This window comes from Hirundo rustica, chromosome 1 (assembly GCF_015227805.2).
Source record: "Hirundo rustica isolate bHirRus1 chromosome 1, bHirRus1.pri.v3, whole genome shotgun sequence".
Taxonomy (NCBI): Eukaryota; Metazoa; Chordata; class Aves; order Passeriformes; family Hirundinidae; genus Hirundo; species Hirundo rustica.
Window position 1 is genome coordinate 147,129,536 of NC_053450.1, and position 21,844 is coordinate 147,151,379.

Sequence of the window (21,844 nt, forward strand, 5' to 3'; positions counted from 1 at the left end):
GAGTAATGCCTGCTTGCCACAGTGCGCATCCTGGAGGCACAGAAAATTCTTGAGACATCAGTGTTCATGATAATTAGGTTAAACAGTGTATGTGAGGCAATCAAGTGGTCATATGCATGAGTGAGCTGATATACAGAAGATATTATATTATTAACCACTGGAATATCCATGTCCGAATAAGAAAAATACCAGGACAGTTAACAAGCAAGAGCTGCACACCAGTGGTGTCATTATTACCCAGTACTGTATCATATTTCCTGTGTTTTATACACAATAGTTGTCAATATTAAAAATAATATTAAACAAAAATCTCCTGAGACTGCAAATCAAGCATTCAGAAGGAAGACGAATGTAATTCTGGTCTTTTCCACACTGCCTAAATTAGCATCTTTCTGCTTATGTGTTACAGTGTATTGTCTGATTAGGGGATCACATAATTTTTTTTTCCACATAATCCCTGAATCGTTTAGTGCAGGAGACCTATTCTTTGGTTCACCTGGGATCTGAAATAGCTCCATTTGCAAGCTGATAGGTTAAACTCCTAGCAACCCAGACATGCCTACATAACTGGCAAGCTTATCTAAGGTCTTCTGTCTCAGGGAATAGTTAACCCCTTCACTCCCACCATGAAAAAAGAAGACGAATCAAGTCAGATGTGATTTTTATTTAAAACCACCACAGTCTTTTATTGTTTTCCTATAATTTGAAGTTTCATTAGTCTCTTAAATATTTAATGGCAGAAGGGTGTGAGCAAGAAGGAGTAAGATTCCGTAAATATATTGCTGCCTATTTGTTTCTTCCTTTGAAAACTGTAATTTTTATTTTTTCTTATGAAAAGAAATCATTCCAGGTTGAACTTGGACTGCTGCATGGAGCACAAGAGCACAACTGCCTTTCTAGGAATGTGTTAAATGAAAGTGGGTATATTCCTGAATTGAGATTTTTAATAGGAAATTTAAGTGGTTTTGAAACCCTACTTACTGCGAACGCTGGAGGGAAGGAACGTGTTACTGTATCTACTTCTGAGCTGTATTTTGAGAGTCTGCATGAGTCGTCAAAGGTGCCTGTGTGAGATGTGACCTTTTCAGATCGTATTTATTATGTCTTCCCAAATACACACCGTAGCTGTACAGTGCCTGTCAACATTACATTTAGTGAAACTGGTTCACTGAAGGGAAGAGTTCCTTTTTGATACTTAAATACTCCCTGTATGAAGCTGGTCCTGAAAAAGGTAAAACCATCATGAAGAAAATTGTAAGAAGGAGAGAAAGAAATATGTTTAAACCTTTTTATCCCCTCTTTCTATTTCAAAATCCTTCCTCCTGTTATCTCTCTCTTCTCTTTGTGATCTATTCTTTATATTTTATTTTCTTCTTCTGATGACTTTTCAAATAAATGAAGTGCAAGTATCTGATTTCAAACAAAACACAGTGCATTTATATTTTGCTGTATATAGACAGAGTTGGGCACCCTTCTCCTTCCCAAAAGTATCTCAGCTACGCTACTAACTGTGTTGGTCATCATGGAAGGAGGTATTAAAACATATTCAGCCTTTCCAACACTTTTGGTGTTTCCTTCTAACTTGCAATGCTCTAATTATAGCCCCTTAGCTCTCACTGGGGTTGATGTCTACAGCAGGGATCAGAGCCACAGACAAGAAATAATGAAATATATATAAAACCATTGGAAACATGGAGAATATTCTTGTTGTCTAACATAGAAAACGTTGTCTGACACAAGCTACCTGATCAATATGCCACTATCTTTCTCCATCATGGGTGGAGACCGTTGAGACATACAGTGGTTTGATGAAACTTGTCTCAAAGCTGAAGTGGCATCCCCTACTTTCTCTGCAATTTAAAAAAAATAACCATTAAGTGTAAATACAGGGTATGGCATTCTGGGGAGTGAGTAGTTAGTACTCACTCATTGGTTCTCATTCTGAACAGGAGCATTTTGGACACTAGCTTTTAACTAGCTTTTTAAACGTTGGTCAGTAGAGTGAAAACTTGGTTCATTTATTTGAATGCTTGAAAGGGTCCTGTCAGACAGTCTGATTTGTGTCATTGCACTTTCTCAAATCTTGCAGTTAGGTCAGACTATCAAAATCTTCAACCACTGTGCAGTTGGTCTTTATAGTAATATGCAGCTCTTAAATCCCCACTGTGAAAAGACTTGTCCTCAGTGGGCTGGATCTCTCTTGTCTCAAGCTATCTCATCTATCTTCCTGCTTTGCACTGCTGCAGACAGGCTGGAACAGCTCTGAGCACAACTGGACTCTGACCAAGGCCTTTGGGCAATCCCATAATGTTTCCAATAAATCATAATAAACTGGCCAGCTGCTCTTTCATGTCCCCTCAGTGTGCTGTATGTCTTGTTTGAAATGGGAGAAAGTCTTTTATGGATTGAGTATTTTGGCAGGGAAGCAGAAAAAGCCTCCAGAGCCCTCAGGTAGCAAGCCTGGGTGAAGGGAAAGCAGCTGGCAGAGATAAAGCTTGTGGATGGCTGAGGGAGCTACACAAGTGCTGGGGGAAGAAGGAATGATAGAAGAACGCAAAGTCTTGTTCCCGTGATTGCAGAGCACGTCCTCTTCAGTATGGGGCCAACATGAGAACCAGAGCTAACTTATTTTAAAGAATCCTTTTTTGCTCCCCACAAACAGTGCTGGTGAATGGAGAAACCGATTTACTGGCTAAGATGTACCACTTGCTTAACTTTGGTCTTTTTATTTATTTTCTATTCTTCCATGTAAGAGTGATAACTGAGCACCTGAAACATCCTTCACAGTCCTCGTGGGTGTACTTAAGTGGGATGTTGGTGTAGATTAGTAAACAGCAGCATCTGTATCTTAAATGCTCTGTGGGCCCCACTGTTCTTTGCTTTGCATGGGCTTCACACTTTTGTGGCTCTATAGGATCGAAACTGGATTACTTTTATTTTCTCAAGTGTGAAAAGCACTAGTCCTATTCTTTGTCTCTCGTAGAGCAACTGAAAAAACCCAAAATACATAAGGTTGAAGATAAACATTCCCAAACTTATTTTTTCTTTGTGTGTGTGTTCTGAATTTCTACAAAAATTTCTGCAGGTCTAACAGCTATATAATGTATAAATCATTATAAACAAGGCATGAAAGGAACTCCACTGTTTATACTATAACTTGCCTGCCCTTTAGCAGTGATGAAAACTGAAAATACCAGTGCATCTTGAATTCAAAGGAGAAAAAAAAATAGATGAGAGATCATAAAGGGGTAACACAGTTCAGCTAGACTCAGCGTTTGGAATATTAAGCAGATTTGACCCATGCTGAGAAGAGTCTGAAGAGCAAATTCTTCTCAGCACCATCTCTTATGTCAGGACCCTGATTAACAAAGACATTTAAATAATGTCACTGCACTTCATACAATTTGAGCCTATTTTCTCTTTTGTATAGCTTGTGAATGTAATCTTTTTTTTACTTGCCATATTTGACCTCTGTGTCCTAATAGTGGCAGGCAATGATACTTTGAATTATTATGCTGAATATAAATGTAAGCTTCAAAACTAACAAAGCTTTTGTTCCTTCCCTGATGAAAGCACAATTTTGCAGTTGCTTTAAATATTATAGCTCAAAGTCTGCCGTTGCTACTTCTACTGAGGGTTTCTCAGTGAATTCATTAGAGGTGTCTGTTCTCATAGCCTGGCTTGTACAAATAAGAAGAAGGGATTTGCAAGTTCAGGGTGTATCTTGCTGTGCTTAAGCTGCAGCTGTGTTACATGTGCTGAAACTGGTTTTATGTTTCTAGTGAGGAATAATGCAAGCTGAACTCAGAATTCCATCATTAGGGGGTTTAGGTCTCTAAGATTAAAACAAAGGCCAAGTTTTGACATTTGTTAATTCACCTGTGTGAATTAGTATTTTCTAGGGGGCACGCTAAATTTTGAAGGAACAGTTCTAGAAACATAAAGGTAAGGAAAAGCCACATGTGTTTTCCAGGCATGTGAAAATCATTTCAAGGGTCAGTGGCTTCGCAGTTGGAATTAACAACATGGTAACAGAAGCAGGAAGAGGAGAAGGAAGCTGCAGTTCCATTTTTTTGTGTGTAATGCAGAGAACAGTGATGTTCAGACAATGCCGCCAATGAAATGTTTCTAGAAATAAGGGATTTTTCTCTTCATTACAGATTTCTTAGTTGCATTTTTTCAACTCTCCTAATAAAATCCATCTCTAAATGAAAAAATTATAGAGGAGAAATGAATGGACAAAACCTGTCTTTTTGAAATTGTATCTAGAGATTTAGGACACAACAAATTTCTGATGATGATAATTTCAGCTTTCAAGTGTTTTCCTATATTTCTGCTTTGGAATAATGGAAATGAAATTACTGTTCATTTGATTAAAATATCTGAAAATGGAAGTGTTTTTAGGGAGAAAAATCTTCCTTTACTGAGTATCTATCTCAGAGTTTGCTCAAAGCCTCTGTGCTGTGTTTTGAGGTAGCCTGAACTGTAAGGAATGACTGCCAACTGCCCAGATGGAAACTCTAAATCAGGCAGCAGGCAAATGTGGGATTGCCTCTGTAAAAAATATAATTTTTCAGTTGTTTTGCAGATTAGGAACCTGTCACACTTCATTGCTGTCATACAACCCTAAACATTTTTTAGGGACATACAGGGAGCACTGTGAAGAATATGAGATGAATAAACACATTCTTATGTAATAGGAAATTGTATCAGATTTAGATTTCATAGCAATGCATACCATGAACATGTTGTGTTTCTTCCCTCCCATTTCATTCTAATCCCTTATTTCATTGCACTTAGGGAACATTAAATATTTCCCCAAATTCTTCCATGTCAAGGCTGTCAGTTACAGTTGTATGGAGTTAATACCACAGACTGGAAAGGAACTTAGAGAGAATCATTTCCTTCTTCCAGCAGGTTCTCGCTTTACTGTCACACAGCCAAAGAGAGCTGATGAAAGGGCAGCTTTCCAGCATCTTGACACCTGGCTCTCAGTAATTTTCAAACAGGGAGCTGGAATATTTCTTTTTATCAGTTGAGATATCTTCAGGGTTGGTGGATGAAATGAAAGACTCTTTGCATTACACATTTGAAAACTTTGTACGTGTGATGCTTCTGCCAATATTTAGTGGCTGCCATGTAATCCATCTCTCCTGGTAAGAGCCAAAATATCCTGCTGTTGTTGCATTAAGACAACTATTTAACAAAGCATACAGGAATTAGAGAAAAAGAAGTGGTGTGTGCTCTAAGCATTTTTTATAAGCTTTACAAATCACTGTGTGCGGACATCAAACACAAATCAAAATTGTAAAAGCAATGGGTTTATCTTTTATTTAGAATAAAACAATGCATGGCTGTAATAATCACATTTTCTAAAGTCTCATGTAGCCCAAGAAACCTTTTCAGACCTCCTACAACGTAACCATCCCCAGGGATGTTACTGAATAGGGTGAAATTGCCAACAGGTTATTTATCCTTTTTTAGGGGGTGGAGGGGGAATGTGCTTTGTTTAACTTGGAAATGAAGTGTAGCAAAGTACCTCATAATCTTTTTGTCCTTCATTTTCCTGGATGTGTGCTAGAGAAGTAATTTTTGCTCATCATCACCATCTAGGCTGTGGGTTGTTTCCTGTTGAACTACTGCCATTTCAAAGCCAGTTTTCCATTCTGGAGCAATTAGAAGCCTGACAGCACCAAAAGATGGAGAAAGATGGAGACTTTTTTTTTTTTTTTTCCAATTCTGATGACTTCTACCAATAAGAAGAAAGGCTTGATTTGAACCAATCTTTTTTTCCATTTCACTTTGTGTTTTATCAATTAATATTGCGCCAAGATCTCATCTGTCATTGCAGTGTCATTTCTATGACAAGCTCTGCCAATGATTTTCTGTTTAATTAATGCATTCAGCATCATTTGGGAGTGAAACAAATGTAGGTTTTGCTAAAAAGAAAAGAGATGCTAGTTCTGGCTAGTGAGGGAGGTGCCCTGAAGACAGCTGTGGGTCAAGCCAGGAGAATCACATAACCAGATTCTCCCCAGAAGGAAATATTCTTATGAAAGGAGGGAGACTCTGGTACAAGGTGCTGTGGGGATTATAAATCCGAAGGAGAAAGACTTTTCTCTGCTGGATCTCCATGGATTCTCTTTATCTGGTCTCTGTGCTGACAACATTTCTCCTCAGGGAAATTCCCCTAACTCTGAGAAATCCACTCTGGGCAAAAAGCTGATATAGTTGCAGCTCTGCCGCAGAAACGTGTCATTAGCCTAAGCCAGCTGACGTGCTCTTGAAGAGTACTATTTGCTGTATAATTCAGAGCCTTGACTAGACTACCCCAGACCCTTTTAAACCATTGCTGTTACAAAACCAGATGGAAAATGAGGACGCTGCAGCGCTTTCCTTGGAAAAGCATTTGGGTTGTGTCGTGTCAGGCATGACAGGAAATCTGGACTGTGCTGCTAACAGAGCAGCTCCACTCTTTGGAGATGGGCATCCCACTGACACTGAGCAGACTGCTCCACAATTCACTGGCAGCATGCAAGGAGTTGGAGGACATAGAACATTTTTTTAACTGTATTGCTCAGTTTTTGCATTTTCTTTCTCTTGGAAGCTGGAGATATAATTAAAAAAAATCAGAATTATCGTTCAGAAAGTGAAGGATACACAGGAAACACAAATATACAGCACATAGCATTGCCTGATGTTATGCTAGGGTAGTTTCTACATTTGTTTTTAGAATTAGGTATTATAAGTCCATATTTGGATTCTTAGTTTATATATACTTATTTCAAGAGGTGTCTGATGAGGTACTAAAGCCACACCAAAATGAGCTGATTGCTTTTGGGTAGTATATGGATGACCATTGCAAAATATTACAATGCAGAATGGAAAGAAGGTAACAGGCTTTAAGTAGTGCATTTCACAGAGCTTACAATGAAAATCTTAAAAATCCATAGACAAGCTTTCCTTTTCATATTGAACTTTTGCATTTAGGGGAACTTCTTTCTTTCCTCAGTGCCTCTGGTGCATTGTATGTGCGTTTATGTTGCTTGTGTTTCTGAACTGGTTTTTAGAATTTAGACTCAGATCCAAACATGAATTCTTCAAGGGCAAATGCAGCATCACTTGTCATTGACTCTGCCAAGCATTTAAGAAGAAGTGACATTTACCAGGGCTTGTTTTGAAGATTTATAAATGCAATATAGATTTGGCAAGAATATCTGCTTCAATAAATGTTGTGCTGTAGCATGTAAGCATGGGCTTTACCACCAGCAGATTCACAAGCACTCTGTCATCCAAGTAAAAATGCATATTCAATAAACAATTTATTAGTGATGTGAGCTCACTTCTGCTTCATTCCACTTGGAAAGGCTTGAAATCTGGTGCCTAAATAGTGTTGTTAAGGACACAGTGAAATGAAGACAAATTAATTGTGGGATTGTCAAAACTATATCAGAGGAACTTTCCCTGGCCAACAAAAATGCTGTATAATAGGAGAAGGGATATATCCAGGCTGTATACCCAAGGGTGATTTGTATAATAGCTAGGGATGACTGAATCCCAAACACCTGCCTAGAAGCTCTTCTTTCCTGCACCTGACTTCTGTTTTATGAAAAATGCCTTGCATTCTTCAAGGCCATTTGAAGAGCTTGCACTAAAAGTAGATAGGATTTACGATCATAATTTGGACTATCCGATCTGTTGATATGGCACTAATGTGAATTATAACAGGAATAATAGAAAAATCACTTTCTGCTTCCTATTACTGTTAGCAATGTAAGGCCATAATGTGGGGAGAGTGGGAAAGGTTAGCGTAGCTTTTCAGGACAACATTTACACAAGTTCCCATACAGGAGTGCTTCCTTGCACCCACTCATCTAACCACTTCTGACAAAGCCCCACACCATCCAAGGCTACACCAACAGTGGGGCAGGACCTTTCTGGGCAACACTTCCAGCTAAAATTCTGTACTGATGGAGATAAAGGTCTTTGATCTCCATCTCTTTTGGGGCATGTTTATCCACACAGCATAACCTGCTCCATCTCTAGGAGAGCCATGGGAAATAAATTCTGTGTCAGGTACTGCTGGGTCACACCTGAGTGTGCAGGAGAGGAGCTCTAGGAACAAGGACACCTGGGAGGTTCATCATGCCTTGCAGTGGTGGTGCCTGCACAGCTGTAATCTGGTGTGGTTGCACAATCTTATTTAGCCTCAGCTGTAATGGGGATCACAGAAAAAATACCCAAAAAACAAAACAAAGCTGAAAAAAACCCACCAAAAAAACCTCCAAACCATTACATCCACAAAGTATATAAACATAACACTCAGCTAAACAGATGGTTTTTTACTAAATACAGAATAGATGTGAAAATGACTTTATTGTCTTTTTTTTCTGACATATCACAGTGAACAGGAATATCTTTGCTTCTTTGCTGTAATCTTGGAAATCTTGACCAATTCTAATGTACTTTCAAGCAAAAAGGTTGATCAGAAATTATCTTTCTGAGTAACATTGGATATATTTGGCTTTTAAAATGCCATAGATCTAAGGGCATAGCTTGGTACTGCATTGAGCAAAATGAACCAAACCTGACTCACTGCTAAATATAATGTAAAGTACAAAAGCTCAGTTTTATCTGGTTGTCAAGACAGACATGTTCAGTTTATATGTTTGAACCTCTGGCATTTGGCTGAGAAGTAATTGAGTGAAGGAAATATTTTCTTTAATGTAATGTTATGCATGTTAAGTAAAATCTGTAAATATAGTTCATCTTTATACATATACATAGAAATAAATGGTTAGAATAGCAAATTAGCAATAAATCATCGAATTTGCAATGCCCTGTGTTTCTCTTTTGTCATAGTAAATAAAATAAATTAATCCTAGTTTCCTCCTTTCAACAAATAGTCCCGAAGTGTAAAATAAACTGGTTTTTTTCCTCTAGATAAAGTAGTTTTTTTCTGTTTGAAACTGCTAACAATGTGTGAAATTCACTCATTGCTCATTCCTTTCTAAGATTTGTGCCTTTTGGGGCCATGATAGCAAATATTTTGTTTGTAGATTGCTTTACTGAGCTACAGATTTAGATAACTGAACCACAAGCATTTTGGAATTAGAAGAGGGCGGTTATTTTTCAGTTTATGCTGATATTTGGAACAGCCATGGAGGAGTGTACGGAACTCTTGGACACCTCAGCTCTTGGTTACATTTACAGAGAGAGTTGCTTGTAATTTCTCTACTTAAGAAATCTGGTCAGTGACACAGAGATCTTAATTTAAAAAACAAAGTACTTGTAAAAATTGTGCAAGATTTGGCTTTTGAACTTTATGTCTTTTGTTGTGAATTAGCTTAAACTGCCCTCAGAGCAATCACATTGATTGCTGCAGGTTTCATCTACCAAGACTGTTATAACATGGGGGGAGCTCTGCTGTTAATTAAAGCTACATTACATTTCCCAGTATTATTTATATGTCTATTGGAGTAGTTTATAGATGAATAGAATAATCAATGTTCTTTTCTTATTACATTTTATGCCTCCCTTAAAAAAGAATTAATGTGCAGGTTTTGTTTTCTTAACATGGGAGAGACGTGCATGTGACATTTAACCAGGATACCCTGAGGATGTGGAAAATAAGGCACATGGCTGTTCCACCACATCAAAAGTATGATAATAGGTGGCAGTCGATTATCTAGAAATATATCATTATTTCTTAAAGCTGGGAGCCACTGATCAGACTTACCCTCTGTAAAAATGCTAACAGTGAAAAGTAAGATCTACGCTACCGGTGTTTTTATGATGCTCTACCATCATTGCTGCTTTACTTCAGTGTTTCTTTAACGCAGGTTTGCTACTTTTGACAGCATTCAGAACTGCTGATGAACAAAGTTCTAGAATAAATGGTGGTTTTGAAAATATGTTGAGTTCCTTGATATTAGTTATTAGTCCTTAAACAATAAAAATACACTGAAGTTAAGAAAAAAATCCAAGTACCTGCCACTTACTTCGTGGCACATTGCAGTAGCTCCTGGTGAATTCTGTTTTTGCCACTGTTCCTTGTTTATGCCAGCCCAGTTCTACGATATCCAACCAAATGCCTCCTGAAATGCAGTACAACTTTAACCCCCGAAATTGTGTTATGTGTGTGATGCAGATAGGGAAATGAGCCGCAGAGCTGGTGTTGCGTTACAAGTGGAAGGGCAGATCCAAGAGGAGGTGTGAGGGCTTCCAGTCCCCCCCTCCTGGGGCTCCCCACTCTGTGGCTCAACCTGCAGGTCCAGGCTGCACCTCAAACCATGGTTTGTGCCCAGAGAAAGTTCTCTGAGTTCGTAGTGAGCACACTGGGAATAGCAGGTCCATGCAATTAGCACGGACCTTAGCAGCACGAAATTACTGGAGCTTTTATTTTAGAATATTTGGATTTTAGTTGAGCATAGAACTCACAAAGATTAAATTTCTCCCAGGACTGATAGGAATTTTATGTTGCCTCTGTATATTTTATTTCAGTGTTATGTCACTGTTTCTTTTTTGGAGGCATTTTGGTAATGTCAGAGTTTCCAGTAAATTATGTTTAAACCTAGCTGCTCTTTAGAGTTATGAGTAAAAAACTGATGAAGCTTTTTGAATTAAGTGATGTGTATGAATAAACATCAACAGAAAGTGTCCTTATAAAGACTCAGATTTTAGGGATTTAAAGTTCATATCTGATGAACTTGTTCTAGCTCTTCTAGTGCAAATATTTTAATTCATTGACAGTTTTTTTCAAAACTAATTTAGATATTCAAAAAATACTTTTTAGTAGCATTTTGGTATGCTGTGATAAAACTGAGTCACAGCTTTATCATGGCACATTTTAAGTGTTTAGAGAGATCAGCCCCAGAAAGCAATAAAGAAACAATGGTGTATGCAGCTGACAAAGCATCAGTGTGAATCCATGAATCAGCACTGTATGAATTGTCTAAAAATGTTATTAAAGCTCACTGAGGTATTAACTGCATGAGAAAAGGGAGGGAAAATGAATACCATGCTGGAAATCACATCAGTCAGAAATTCCCTCATGAAATCCTTTTCATTGTTGGCTAAAAAATATCAAATGATGGAAATTTTACCCATGGACACCAGCTTAATACATGGGCAGACACTGTACCTTGGCTTACAAGTAGTACAGTAATTTTTTAATTGGAATTGAGTTGTAAATCAGAGCCCCAAGATGCAAAGACTAAAAAGGCTTTAATTAAAAACTTATCTGTCATTCAATGTACAGTTGAATGTACATTGTAGCAATGTACAATTGCACCCTCCATTGCAGTTGCTTAGAGGGTCAATACCCAAAAAATTTTATGTGCAAGAGAAAATAAAAAAGAAGATAATTCACGTACTCCTCCAGCTGAAAATGCCTTTCAGGTTTGCTGAAATTCAGTGTGTGTATTTTCTCTACATGGGGTGAATTCAAAATGAAACCTGAGGAGCTCTAATCAGATTTTGGGGGAACAGCATGACCTGCAGATTGTTCGTCTTTGCTGCAGGCAAACTGACTTGGCTAATGCAGTTCCCTGGAAAACTCTGAGCTTTCAGCCACCAAGATCCTTACAAGGTTCCTAAGGGAACCCTCTCTTCTGCAGCTGCTGGGCTTTTATTAATAATAATAGCAACAATAACAATTACTGTTATTTGTTATTGCAGTAGAAAGAGACTCTGCAAATGCGTGCAATATATGGTCTCTCCCAGGAGGAGTTTACAATCTCAGAGAAATGGTTTAAAAGTGGAAAATGGAAGATATGGTTCTGCATAAACTGTGTGTAGAGTTTCTTCCAATCCTTTAGAATAAACAAATTACCTTTTACATGCTTTAATTTGTATTTGTCATAATGCAGCACAGAATGTGATGAGCAGCAGACCTAAGGCCCTTCCTGGGGCCAGTGTTTCAGGAATATCGAGTTTCCTAATGGGATAGACTGGGAGTGTCCTGGAGAAGCCTTTGCTCTGGCTCGTTTTAACCCTCCCTCCATGCTGCTGGTGCATTGTCTGTGCTTTGGTCCGAGGGAATTTTGTTCCGAACCAAGGGTGGAGGTGCCCTTGCAGCTGCACCCTCACTGTCCAGCCCGGGGTGGCACCCCTGGGTATTGGCTTTGCATGTGCAGTGAGAGCTCTGCTCTGACAGCCGAAAATTGATTTTTCACGATCAATGAGAGTCCAACGGTTACATAAAACAGGGGTGAGAACCACTGTGTGGAGCTGAAAGAACAGTTCTGCTCATAAGCATTTAAAAATACATGAAGAACTGTAGGTCTGAGATGAATTTGCCAGAGTAAGTGTAACCTGTATATCCACTTAATTTTCTGTACTGATTTAAGCGCTGGCACATTTTCAACCAATTCTACCTTGTTACAGGTGATGTTTTAATTTCCAGACTGAAGACACTTCAGAAGTCCTTTCCCAGGAACTATATTTTTTGTGACAATAAGGCTGTCATCTTACTGATAGCATGAAATGAATTGGATAAAATAAAATTAGGAGGAAAACCTGCTGATGCATTGACAACTACTATTTGGACAAAATCTCCATTCTTAGCATTGTACAGTCAAGCATTCCAACTAATTTCTGCATACTTAAAGATATCCTGAGTTAAAAACTTTGAGTTTAAATGAAAGTGTAGAGTGGTGTAAGATATCTTGGAAGGAAATAATAAGATAGAAAAGGAAAGAGAAATGAACAGAAAAATGAAAGTAAACTTGACAGAAAGAAAAAGATCATCACTTCTTGTTCTAAAAGGAGATTGCAGAGGATTAATATATTAAAGAGCTGTTTTGCAGTGTTGAACTAACACCAGACTTTTTTGGGTTAAATTTGGAATAGTTACATGCATTTTGGTGTGATTGCCAGCTACTGTATTTGGGTTCAAAGCTCAGTGAAACAGGCAAAGTAGTCCCATCTTTATTTTAGTGTCACTATTTTGAGTGCCTGTGAATATTTCCTCATGTTCATGAAAACTCCTTGGGCTGACAGCACAGAGGAAATATCTGTGCATAATCCAGGGACAGAAGGAGATGGAGGAATAGGAGGTGCACCTTTACTCACCATGTATTAGAGTTGATTTTTTTTTTAATAAATATGTCACAGCCTAGGCAGGGCAGAAAGACATTAAAGTCAAAGATGGGATTGGGCATGAGTTAAATTAAAGTTGAACATTAACATAAAGTTGTAACGACACAAGACAAGCTCTCTTTCTGAAAAGCATTTCTGTGAATGGAATGATACGCTTTTGGGTAAAGGGTCAAGAGTTTGTGGGAAGGTTTATATGACATGGTGAATAGCATGAAATTCATCTCAAGGGTTTGGGAATCATGTATCCATTCTGCTGTAGTCTTTGAGAAGTAACCTGCTCTGTGTGGAAGTCTGGAGATATATTTTGCATTATCATATTATTCTTTTATTACTATCAGCTCCAGCGGTAGAAAAGTCTTATGAAACACTTAGAAACTTTCTCTTGTAGAAACCAAATTATTTGTAGCTCTCTGCAAGAGCTGAAATAAAGGTAAGGAAACATTACATACTGAGTCCTGTGAGAGCATTTTATAATCTCCTTGGCAAATGAAGCACTCATTTGGCTTTTTCAAATAATAGAAAAATTTCAAAAACTGAAGAGAAAAGCCTTCCCTCTACCTTCTGGGATAGTTACTTAGGGTAAATTAAAATCAGGACTGTAAGCAGATCATGGTTGTAATTTTATTTAATTTAATTCTGTGGAGATTATCACTTTTATGTATAATAAAACAATATATGAAAAATTGAAGCAGTAATCCTTAGGCAGTCCTTTCATCTGTTCAATAAAACAGAAGCTCTTTGCCTCTGAGTGAATTGCTGCTGCATGCAGCAATTGAAATTCTTCCACATTAGAAAGGTCTCTCTAGAAACTCCAAAAGAAGGCAACAAAGTCACCAATGCAAACCTGTGTGAGTGGAAAAGGGAATGAAACAAAAAATGCTCCAGAGGACTTTCAGGAGATGACCACAGCTCCAGCTGAAATGGAATGGACAAGAATGGTGATAACTGCTTACAACCCCCAGTCATTTCTTCAAATAAATTCTGAACCAGATTTTCTTGTCATCTAGAAGGCAAACACAAAGTTACATCAGAGGAAAAAAATTCAATTAAAGTAAGTTTTTGTGGAAGTGTAATGCGAAGTGTTTTGGCAGACTTTCTTCCAATTTTGTAGAAAACATCTTAGTCAAAATTTTCACTGAAAATGAATATTCCAATACAAAGAAATGGGGAAATTAAAAGGTTGTAGTTTAAGAGCGGGTTTTAACTTATCTATTTCTATTTTTGCCATTAACTTGTCATTTAAGTTGTACTGCAAGATTGCTTTTGGATGAAGTTTTATTTTAAGAGAAAACACCAGGATTTTTTCTTTTGGCTGCACTCTTAGGTAGAAAATATAGCAGTAGAGATTGAAAGACTTAATTTTGTTGTACACAGCAACCTCAGCATTAAAGCTGCAATTTTGACTTAGCCAGAGCTGAAATATGTGAGCATTGCTGGGTACGTCCTTGAGCTCTGAAAAGGGAGGTCTGGAATGAGAACAAGGGCAGCTCCTCTGGAGGATGTGGAAAGGCAGCCTGCAGAAAGGCATGTCTGTATGTTACATTGACCTGTCTGTTGTGAAAATAGCAAAGAAAGCAAATCATTCCCAATTCTGCAGACATTCTGACAGCTAAAGTAGGCATTAACAATTTGCAACACATGGCATGGGGGATGAAAGTCTCTGAGCTCTACAGATGAGAGTTTCCTGGCTGAAATGAAGTAGCAGTTGAAGGTAGCTCAGAGAAAAAAAAAATATTTTTAATCTACCATATAGGGACAAAATATCTAACATTACCAAAAACTGGAGAAAAAATAATGTCATAACTCAGAAATAGTGCCTATCCTGCTTTGATTCTGAATAATTCTGAGGGGTTTGGGCCTTTACAAAGGGGATTTTCCTGACAAAGAATGATCAAGTTTTAGTATATAGGTTTCTTCAAATTTAGAATAACCTCCTGTCATATTCAATGAACTTGGTATGTAAAAATAATTTTGTTGATAATATATTGATGCAGAACTAATAATTTTAGATGTCAATTGGCACAAGAGCTGGAAGAGTCAAACAAAGTTCTGCTGGACTTTCCTGCAGAGCCCGATTCAGCCTCAGGCTGCTCGGGAAAAGGGTCGGGAACAGCAGCAGGAAGATTTGCACAGCCAGATCTCTGGGCAGTGAGAAGTGTTGCGTCTTTAAAGGACTTATATTGAGCTCTTCTCACTTGCAGCAGAACTCCTCCAAACTGTTAAAAAGCTTTTAGTTTTCTTGCTTAGACCTGCAGAGGGAGGGAAATTAATTTGTATAAGTAAGTGTGAACTAGAATAAGTTTAGACAGAGAAATCTGAGATAAATGTTTTCAAAAGCTGCTGTAATAATTTACATGCATTAAAGATGTGGTCAGGTATAGTTGGAGTGTCATCCAGTTTCTCTAACATGGAAATCAGAGTCAAAACCACACAAAAGAATGCAATTGCTTAGAAAAATTCAACAGCTGGGAGAAGGAAATACATATTTGAATTTTGAGTATTTTTGAGTCATTCTCTGTAATTGCTATAACAGCAAAGGCAATTAAGCAGGTTAAGTGACATTTTATGTTGAATTTGAAAATAACTTTTATTTTCATTCTATAGTTCTGAAGTTAACATCTTCACTACTGCAGATCCCTGCAACTGCTTTCCTCACTGTTTAAACTGCTTGCTTTTGATTAATAATTCTTAGAAGAGTTCTCTCTATTGACATAGCCATTGCTAAGTGTTGAATATAAGGGGGACCTAAACAATTTTATTATTTTTTGTAGTTGTGGATAAATAATAATAATAGTAATAATAATAATAGTAGTAGTAGTAGTAGATCGTGTTGTGGAAATAAAAGACATGGGGAGCTACCTGATGATAGGAAAGACTGTGTCATATCCAGATGATCTCCATTAGATTTGACCTTCCAGTTGGGTTTGATAATGGTATTTATGTCTTGTCTTCACTGTCTTTATACTGGCATTCCCTTTTCACATACATTTAGGTTGTGGAGTTCCAACTAATTTTTTAAAAAAATTAAACATTGGGCTGACACCAATGAAAAGTTCTGCTTCTGCAGGGAAAACTTGTATCGATGGCTGTTTTTTGTGGGGTCTCACTACCATCAATGACCTTCACCTGAGAGCAGTCTTGTGTCTGCCGTTGTCACAGCGTTTGCGTCATTTCAGCGTCCGCCAGACTCCTTCTCTTCCCTTGTCATTGTCCCTCTGTGGGAATTTGGGCTGGGAGAGCCCCGGGGGGGATGGTTAATCAGGGGCTGGGCGTCCCCCACGCCGCTCCCCATAAGTGACATGGAAGTAATGCGAGCACAGGAGCTCTGCTGTGATCCTGCTCAGCCACTGGACACAAATCGTGATAATTGGGTGGCCAGGGCAGGGCTGGTGCGAGGTGTGACGGCACGGACAAAGGGAACGGGAAATCGCCATACGGCATCATATGCTCCTTCTCAACCTTAATTCTGATTGCAGCTGTCAGCGTGGCATTATGGCTCCTGAATGTGCTGTTTTATTCAGCTCAGTGTGTGGGAGATACTTTTTTGAAACAGAAACAATGCTGGAAAATGATTGGCATGAGGTTAACTTTAGGCAAGCTGCAGTGCCTGAGATCGTTGCATAAGAGACAGCAATATTAAATTACTGACAAGGGGGTTTTTGAATTAGTTACAATTTTGGTTCTCATCCATGTCTTCTTGTTCTAACACTGAAGTGAGTTAGAAGTGCTGGAGATACAGTTGGGAGGGCACATTCCCTTAGCTGTAGTTCTTTCTAGCTCTATAATAAGTAGTTTGTTTTTCTTTCATCTATTTACTCTTTTTTAGTGCCATAGTTATATTTTTTACAGTATTAAGGATGACAATGCATCTTTACCGGTTTGAAATGCATTAGGAAAAGATGTTAAAACAGTGCAGCAGGAGAAAAGAAAACCCCAGATTGAATATAGCAAGAGACATACCATTCTCTTGACCAGTGAGAACAGGCATCACAGGTTTCACATGCTCTTTTACTGAAAACATTGGGGTTTGTAGGCACAAAACTCCGTATTTCTCAGGATTCAAAGAGATTAATTTCTCATCTGTATGCAGGTACCATGGATGAACTCTTCTTGCTTTAATTTGAGAAAAAGCTCTTCAGAATAATTCAATGTATTTTTCTTCAAAATTTATGTTATTTATTGTGTGTTCTTTAGCCCTTAATAGAGTTGGTATTGGCTTAGAGCTAGAGAGTGAAACTGTAGTAATTTTGGACTCATAGTTCATAAATTAGTAGTTTTAAAGCTATGCTAATGATTTTACTGTAGATGTATTTTAGCTGTAATTTTTATGTTGCACATTCTCCTAAATTGAAAGCTATCTTAGTTTTTTTCCTTCATGAGATTATAAAACAAACACATATGTGTAGTGCTAGACAACAGAGAAATAAAGTTGAACATATAGACATATATATAGATAGATAAATAGGTATGGAATATATGTCAACTTTGTTTTAAAAATCTTTGTAACTGCACTACCTCAAAGTAATCATAGGTGCATGGTGACTCATTTTTGTATGTTCACTTAAAAACATGTTCTGAGCAGCCTTAGATTTAGATTTTTGAAACTATTTGAATCCATCTTCTTACATGGCATCTTTGAAAAGGTGATATTTGCATTTGAAAAGGATGAATCAGAAATAAAACCAGATTAAATAGACACAGATATTCTTTCCCCTTCTAAGTGTCTGGAGTAATTTGCTGTAGCCATTAACATCTAATATGGCTTCAGGTGAAGTTTTTCCTCAATAAACTTGAGTAACATTTTTATTTAAGGAAAGGAGAAAGAAGGCTCACAAGTGGAATGTTTGAAAGCTTTTTTTGTTTGTTAAAGCCTTCATGCGTACTTACATTGGTTCTGATTTGTATTATTATTATTTTCACTAATGAAAAAAGCTTGGGATGCAAGCCACCTAAATCTTTCCCAAGTGGGGCCCTCCTTTTTTCCCCCCTAAATCTTGTCTAAAACAAGACAGCAGCATAGTTTTAATGCTTCTTAGCCCTGTCTAAATGTATACTGAACTTATTTAAGTATCTCCTCTCTAGGATGAAAATTTGATCAATATTAAAATAATTTTTACTTCTGCATGCTCAGAATTGTCTGCTTTGGCAGAACAGAGAAATGTCCTATTTAGGCTTCTTTTTTAATTCTAGAATTTAAGAAACAGGTAAATAATTCTGCTTCCATACAGTGGAAAAATCTGAAGAGCCCAATGGATAAAGCACCCATCCAGGTGGTGAAGTGGCCAAGTTTGAGTTCTGCTGAGGCTGGGGGTGCCTTATCTTCATCCTAAGGGTGTGCCTACACCAAAACACATCATGTTGACTCCAGATGGTGATGAAGTTTATAATTTGTATATAAAATAGGGACTGAACCAGAAATCCTCCTTCCAAGTTGTAGCAATTTCCCTTCCTGGTTCTAACAACCAGATCCGACTGCCTACAACTGGTGCTAGAGAGGATTTTTCTTTAGGTGAAGGTTTCTTACAGGAAGATATTATCAGAGTAACCATATCTAGAACTTGTAACAATATTCATTGAGAGATTTTTTTGCCCTGGTTGCACAGGGCAAAACAGCAGAAACTCCCTTCCGTTGTGGGATATTTAGTTATTAGACATTTGCAGGTAATTGCATCGGCAAATTCTATGATCTGAAGTGTTACTGTAACATAAAAATCTACAAATCAGGTAACAATTATGTTTGGGATTATACCATTATTTCAAGGATAATTACCATGAGACTGGAAGTTCATGTACTTAACCAGCAGTCACTGTAATTTGCCTACATAGTTGTGCTCCCCCCTTGTTAAAAAGTTCTCTGTCACAACATTTAAATATAACTTAAATTGACCTCCACGTGTGTTATACTAAAACTTGCAGTACCAGCTCCTCTGTTCTAAACCTTAAAGTTTCATGGGAAAAACAGAGAGGGGGCAGTGTGCTGTGCGTGGGGAGGAAACAAAGCAACCTTTCAACAGACACCAGCTAGTCAGGTAATTTCCATAGCTGTCCAAAATAACCCTTTGTTATCTATTAAAACTGGCTTGCAACTAGCTAAGATTCTACTAAGATCAAAGGCTTTCAAAATGTCCAAAAATACTTACTGCCTTCCTTCCATTGCAAGGAAGTTTCATTAGCAAAATTTCATTAACAGAATTTTCATGCAGAAGAGAAGAATCTGCAGTTCACTTTTGGGTTCCAGCCGAGTGAGGCTTCTTTTTTGCTTTTTTTTTTTAATGTTGTTTATATAGGATGCATTCTTGCAAAACTTCCAAGTTATTAAATAGTGAATATTTTAAATTCTGTTTTTGTTTGTTTGTTTCATTTTTTATCAGGTTTTACCTGGCGAGATGATTACACACAACATGTTATCGGTCAGGAACTCTCAACCATTCACAAAATCCACAGCAGACGCCCTGATGTATTTGCACCTGAAGGATCTGACACAGGAAGGTAAGTCTTGCTTGGGTTTTGGGCAGTTTTCTAAATGCTAAGAAAGGGGCTGGCCCAGAAGCAGAATTTAAAAAATCACAAAAGCCACTATCTATGTGAAAAAGGTGTCCACCAGTGTTCAGGGGGGCAGAATGAATTAAAACCCAGGACCTTGTTCTTCTGTTTATCATCAGGTTAAGGAAATCCACTTTCTACGGTTAATTAAGGTGTCAGAATTCAAAACATCAGGCCTTTCATTAAGGTTATGCACTGTCTAGTGTCAGTTCAGCCATCCCTACCTATGACTGGCTTAAAAAGGCAAACTCAACTACAGGAGATATTTTATTCTGGACTAAGCACTGAATGACATTCTGAGTGAATAATTATATTTTCAAAGTCAAAATCTTCCAAAACGTACCTATAATTGATTTGAAGTCCATAGATTCCTAGTGGTAGTTGCAAAATTTGTTCAGGAAGGAGAGATTCCTACAAGTTCCCAGGACAGAAAATAATGTTGGGACATGGCTTGAAAGGTATTGAGGGGTGACTTTGCAGTAATTGATTGCAAGAGACACATCATTAATTCTGTAGACTGATATGGTTGTAGAACCTACAATTGTATCATCTTCATATACAGTTACACATAAAAAGAGACTCTTTTACCACGTCTGTTCTGTCCTACAGGTTTTTAAGTGCAACCCAACCACACAAACGCCAGAACAAAATTTTAGGAACCATTAAAATTGTCAAATTTTGCTTTCTCTCATATTATTTTAAGAAATACATTCTCAAAAAGAAGTAACATTAAAAGAAAGGGCTTTTTGTTAGAAGAACTTTCATTATATAAATTTGAGCTTCTAGCCTTGATGGGCAAAATATTGAATGTCGGAATTCAGATACTGCAGGATGTGGTTTGCATAAACGACAGAACCATTTCTTTTCTAGATATTTTTTTCTGGAAATAAAATACTGTGTAATTGATACTTCCCAGTGTTTTCAACTGTGTTTGCCTCACTTTGTTTTAATTTAATTCACAGACTTTGACCCTGTATTTCACATGTTTGCTGATTCAAAAGCATTTCTTAAAATCACAGCACAATTTCAGAAGTGCAGTAAGGTAGAAACTTACCTTCTAAAGAAGATAGTGATCTAAAGATTACCATAAAAGTGATAACAACATGTGGTTGAGTCCATAAACATGTTTTCATTGCTTAGATACACAAAATGTCAGTATTGAATGGATTACTCTCAGTAGATGGTATCAGAAATGATCTTCAATATCTTCTGGGGATTTTTTTTTAAAAAGAGTACCTAAATTTTTTATTCATGAGAGTAAAAGAAAATGGGCCAGATTTCCATGAGATCAAGGCCATATTCTGCAGTGTTCCAGATTCGTAGTTATATAAAAATAAAGAATATAAGAAGATGTAGGAAATTATTTAAGGTTTAGATTGAAAACAAATGCTTCCTTTTAGGAATTCCTGTTTTTAACAAGTTTGAGATGTTTTACATGTTTAACTAGAACTATGTGTTAGAAAAAAGCTGCAACATTTTGTATATTGATACTCCAGGAACATCAGAATTTCAAATGTGTTCACGTAAAGCAGTTTCTATTGTGGATAGATTTTCTGTAGTCACCAAGCTGTGCTTCTGAAAGCATTATCTTATGTGCCAACTGTTTAAAGCATTAATTGATTTTTCTGGTTGTCCATTTACAATGTGTTTTGTAGGTCAGAGAACAGTAGGAAATCTGGTGTCTTGTAGATTCTGATCAAGTGTGTTATATGTTCAGTGTGCTCAGTGTGCTTGCTAAAATCTTATCAGATAATAATTAAATAATTTGAAAAGCAACTTAGAGTAGGTATCTAATTATCAAAGAAACATTATGTCAGGAAGGCCTTTTATTAAGGGTAACGTGTGTAATAAGACAATATGAAGTCATACTAATGAGTCATTAATCCCCACAGAGCTGGTGAGAGCAAGAAAATAGACTCAGACACTTGAAAGGTAAATTGACTTAGGCTAAATTAGTGCATATGAAATCTGATGAAACAGAAGACATGGATTTCATCTCAAAAAAAAAAAAAAAAAAAAGCTGAAACTGGGAGTTTGATTTCAAGATGAAAGTTCTTTCTTTTTTGGCTAACTGGAGTGTACGTGGTATTTCCTGGGTCCTTATTAAATTTCAAAAAACCCTCTCTTGAAAGAGGACTCAAGATAAAGGAAAAAAGTCCATTCTGCACAGAGGAAATAAGTGTCAGTAGTGTTCATTGGT

The 21,844-nt window shown here is 37.4% G+C and overlaps 1 protein-coding gene across 1 annotated transcript in view; it reads left to right on the forward strand.

Annotated features, from left to right (window-relative positions):
• PTPRN2 (protein tyrosine phosphatase receptor type N2) overlaps positions 1 to 21,844 on the forward strand; it is a 637,318-nt gene that overhangs the window by 203,711 nt on the left and 411,763 nt on the right. Inside the window, exon 4 of the mRNA XM_040062696.2 lies at positions 19,473 to 19,590. Coding sequence (XP_039918630.1) covers positions 19,473 to 19,590 — 118 coding nt within the window. The remainder of the gene's footprint in view (positions 1 to 19,472; positions 19,591 to 21,844) is intronic.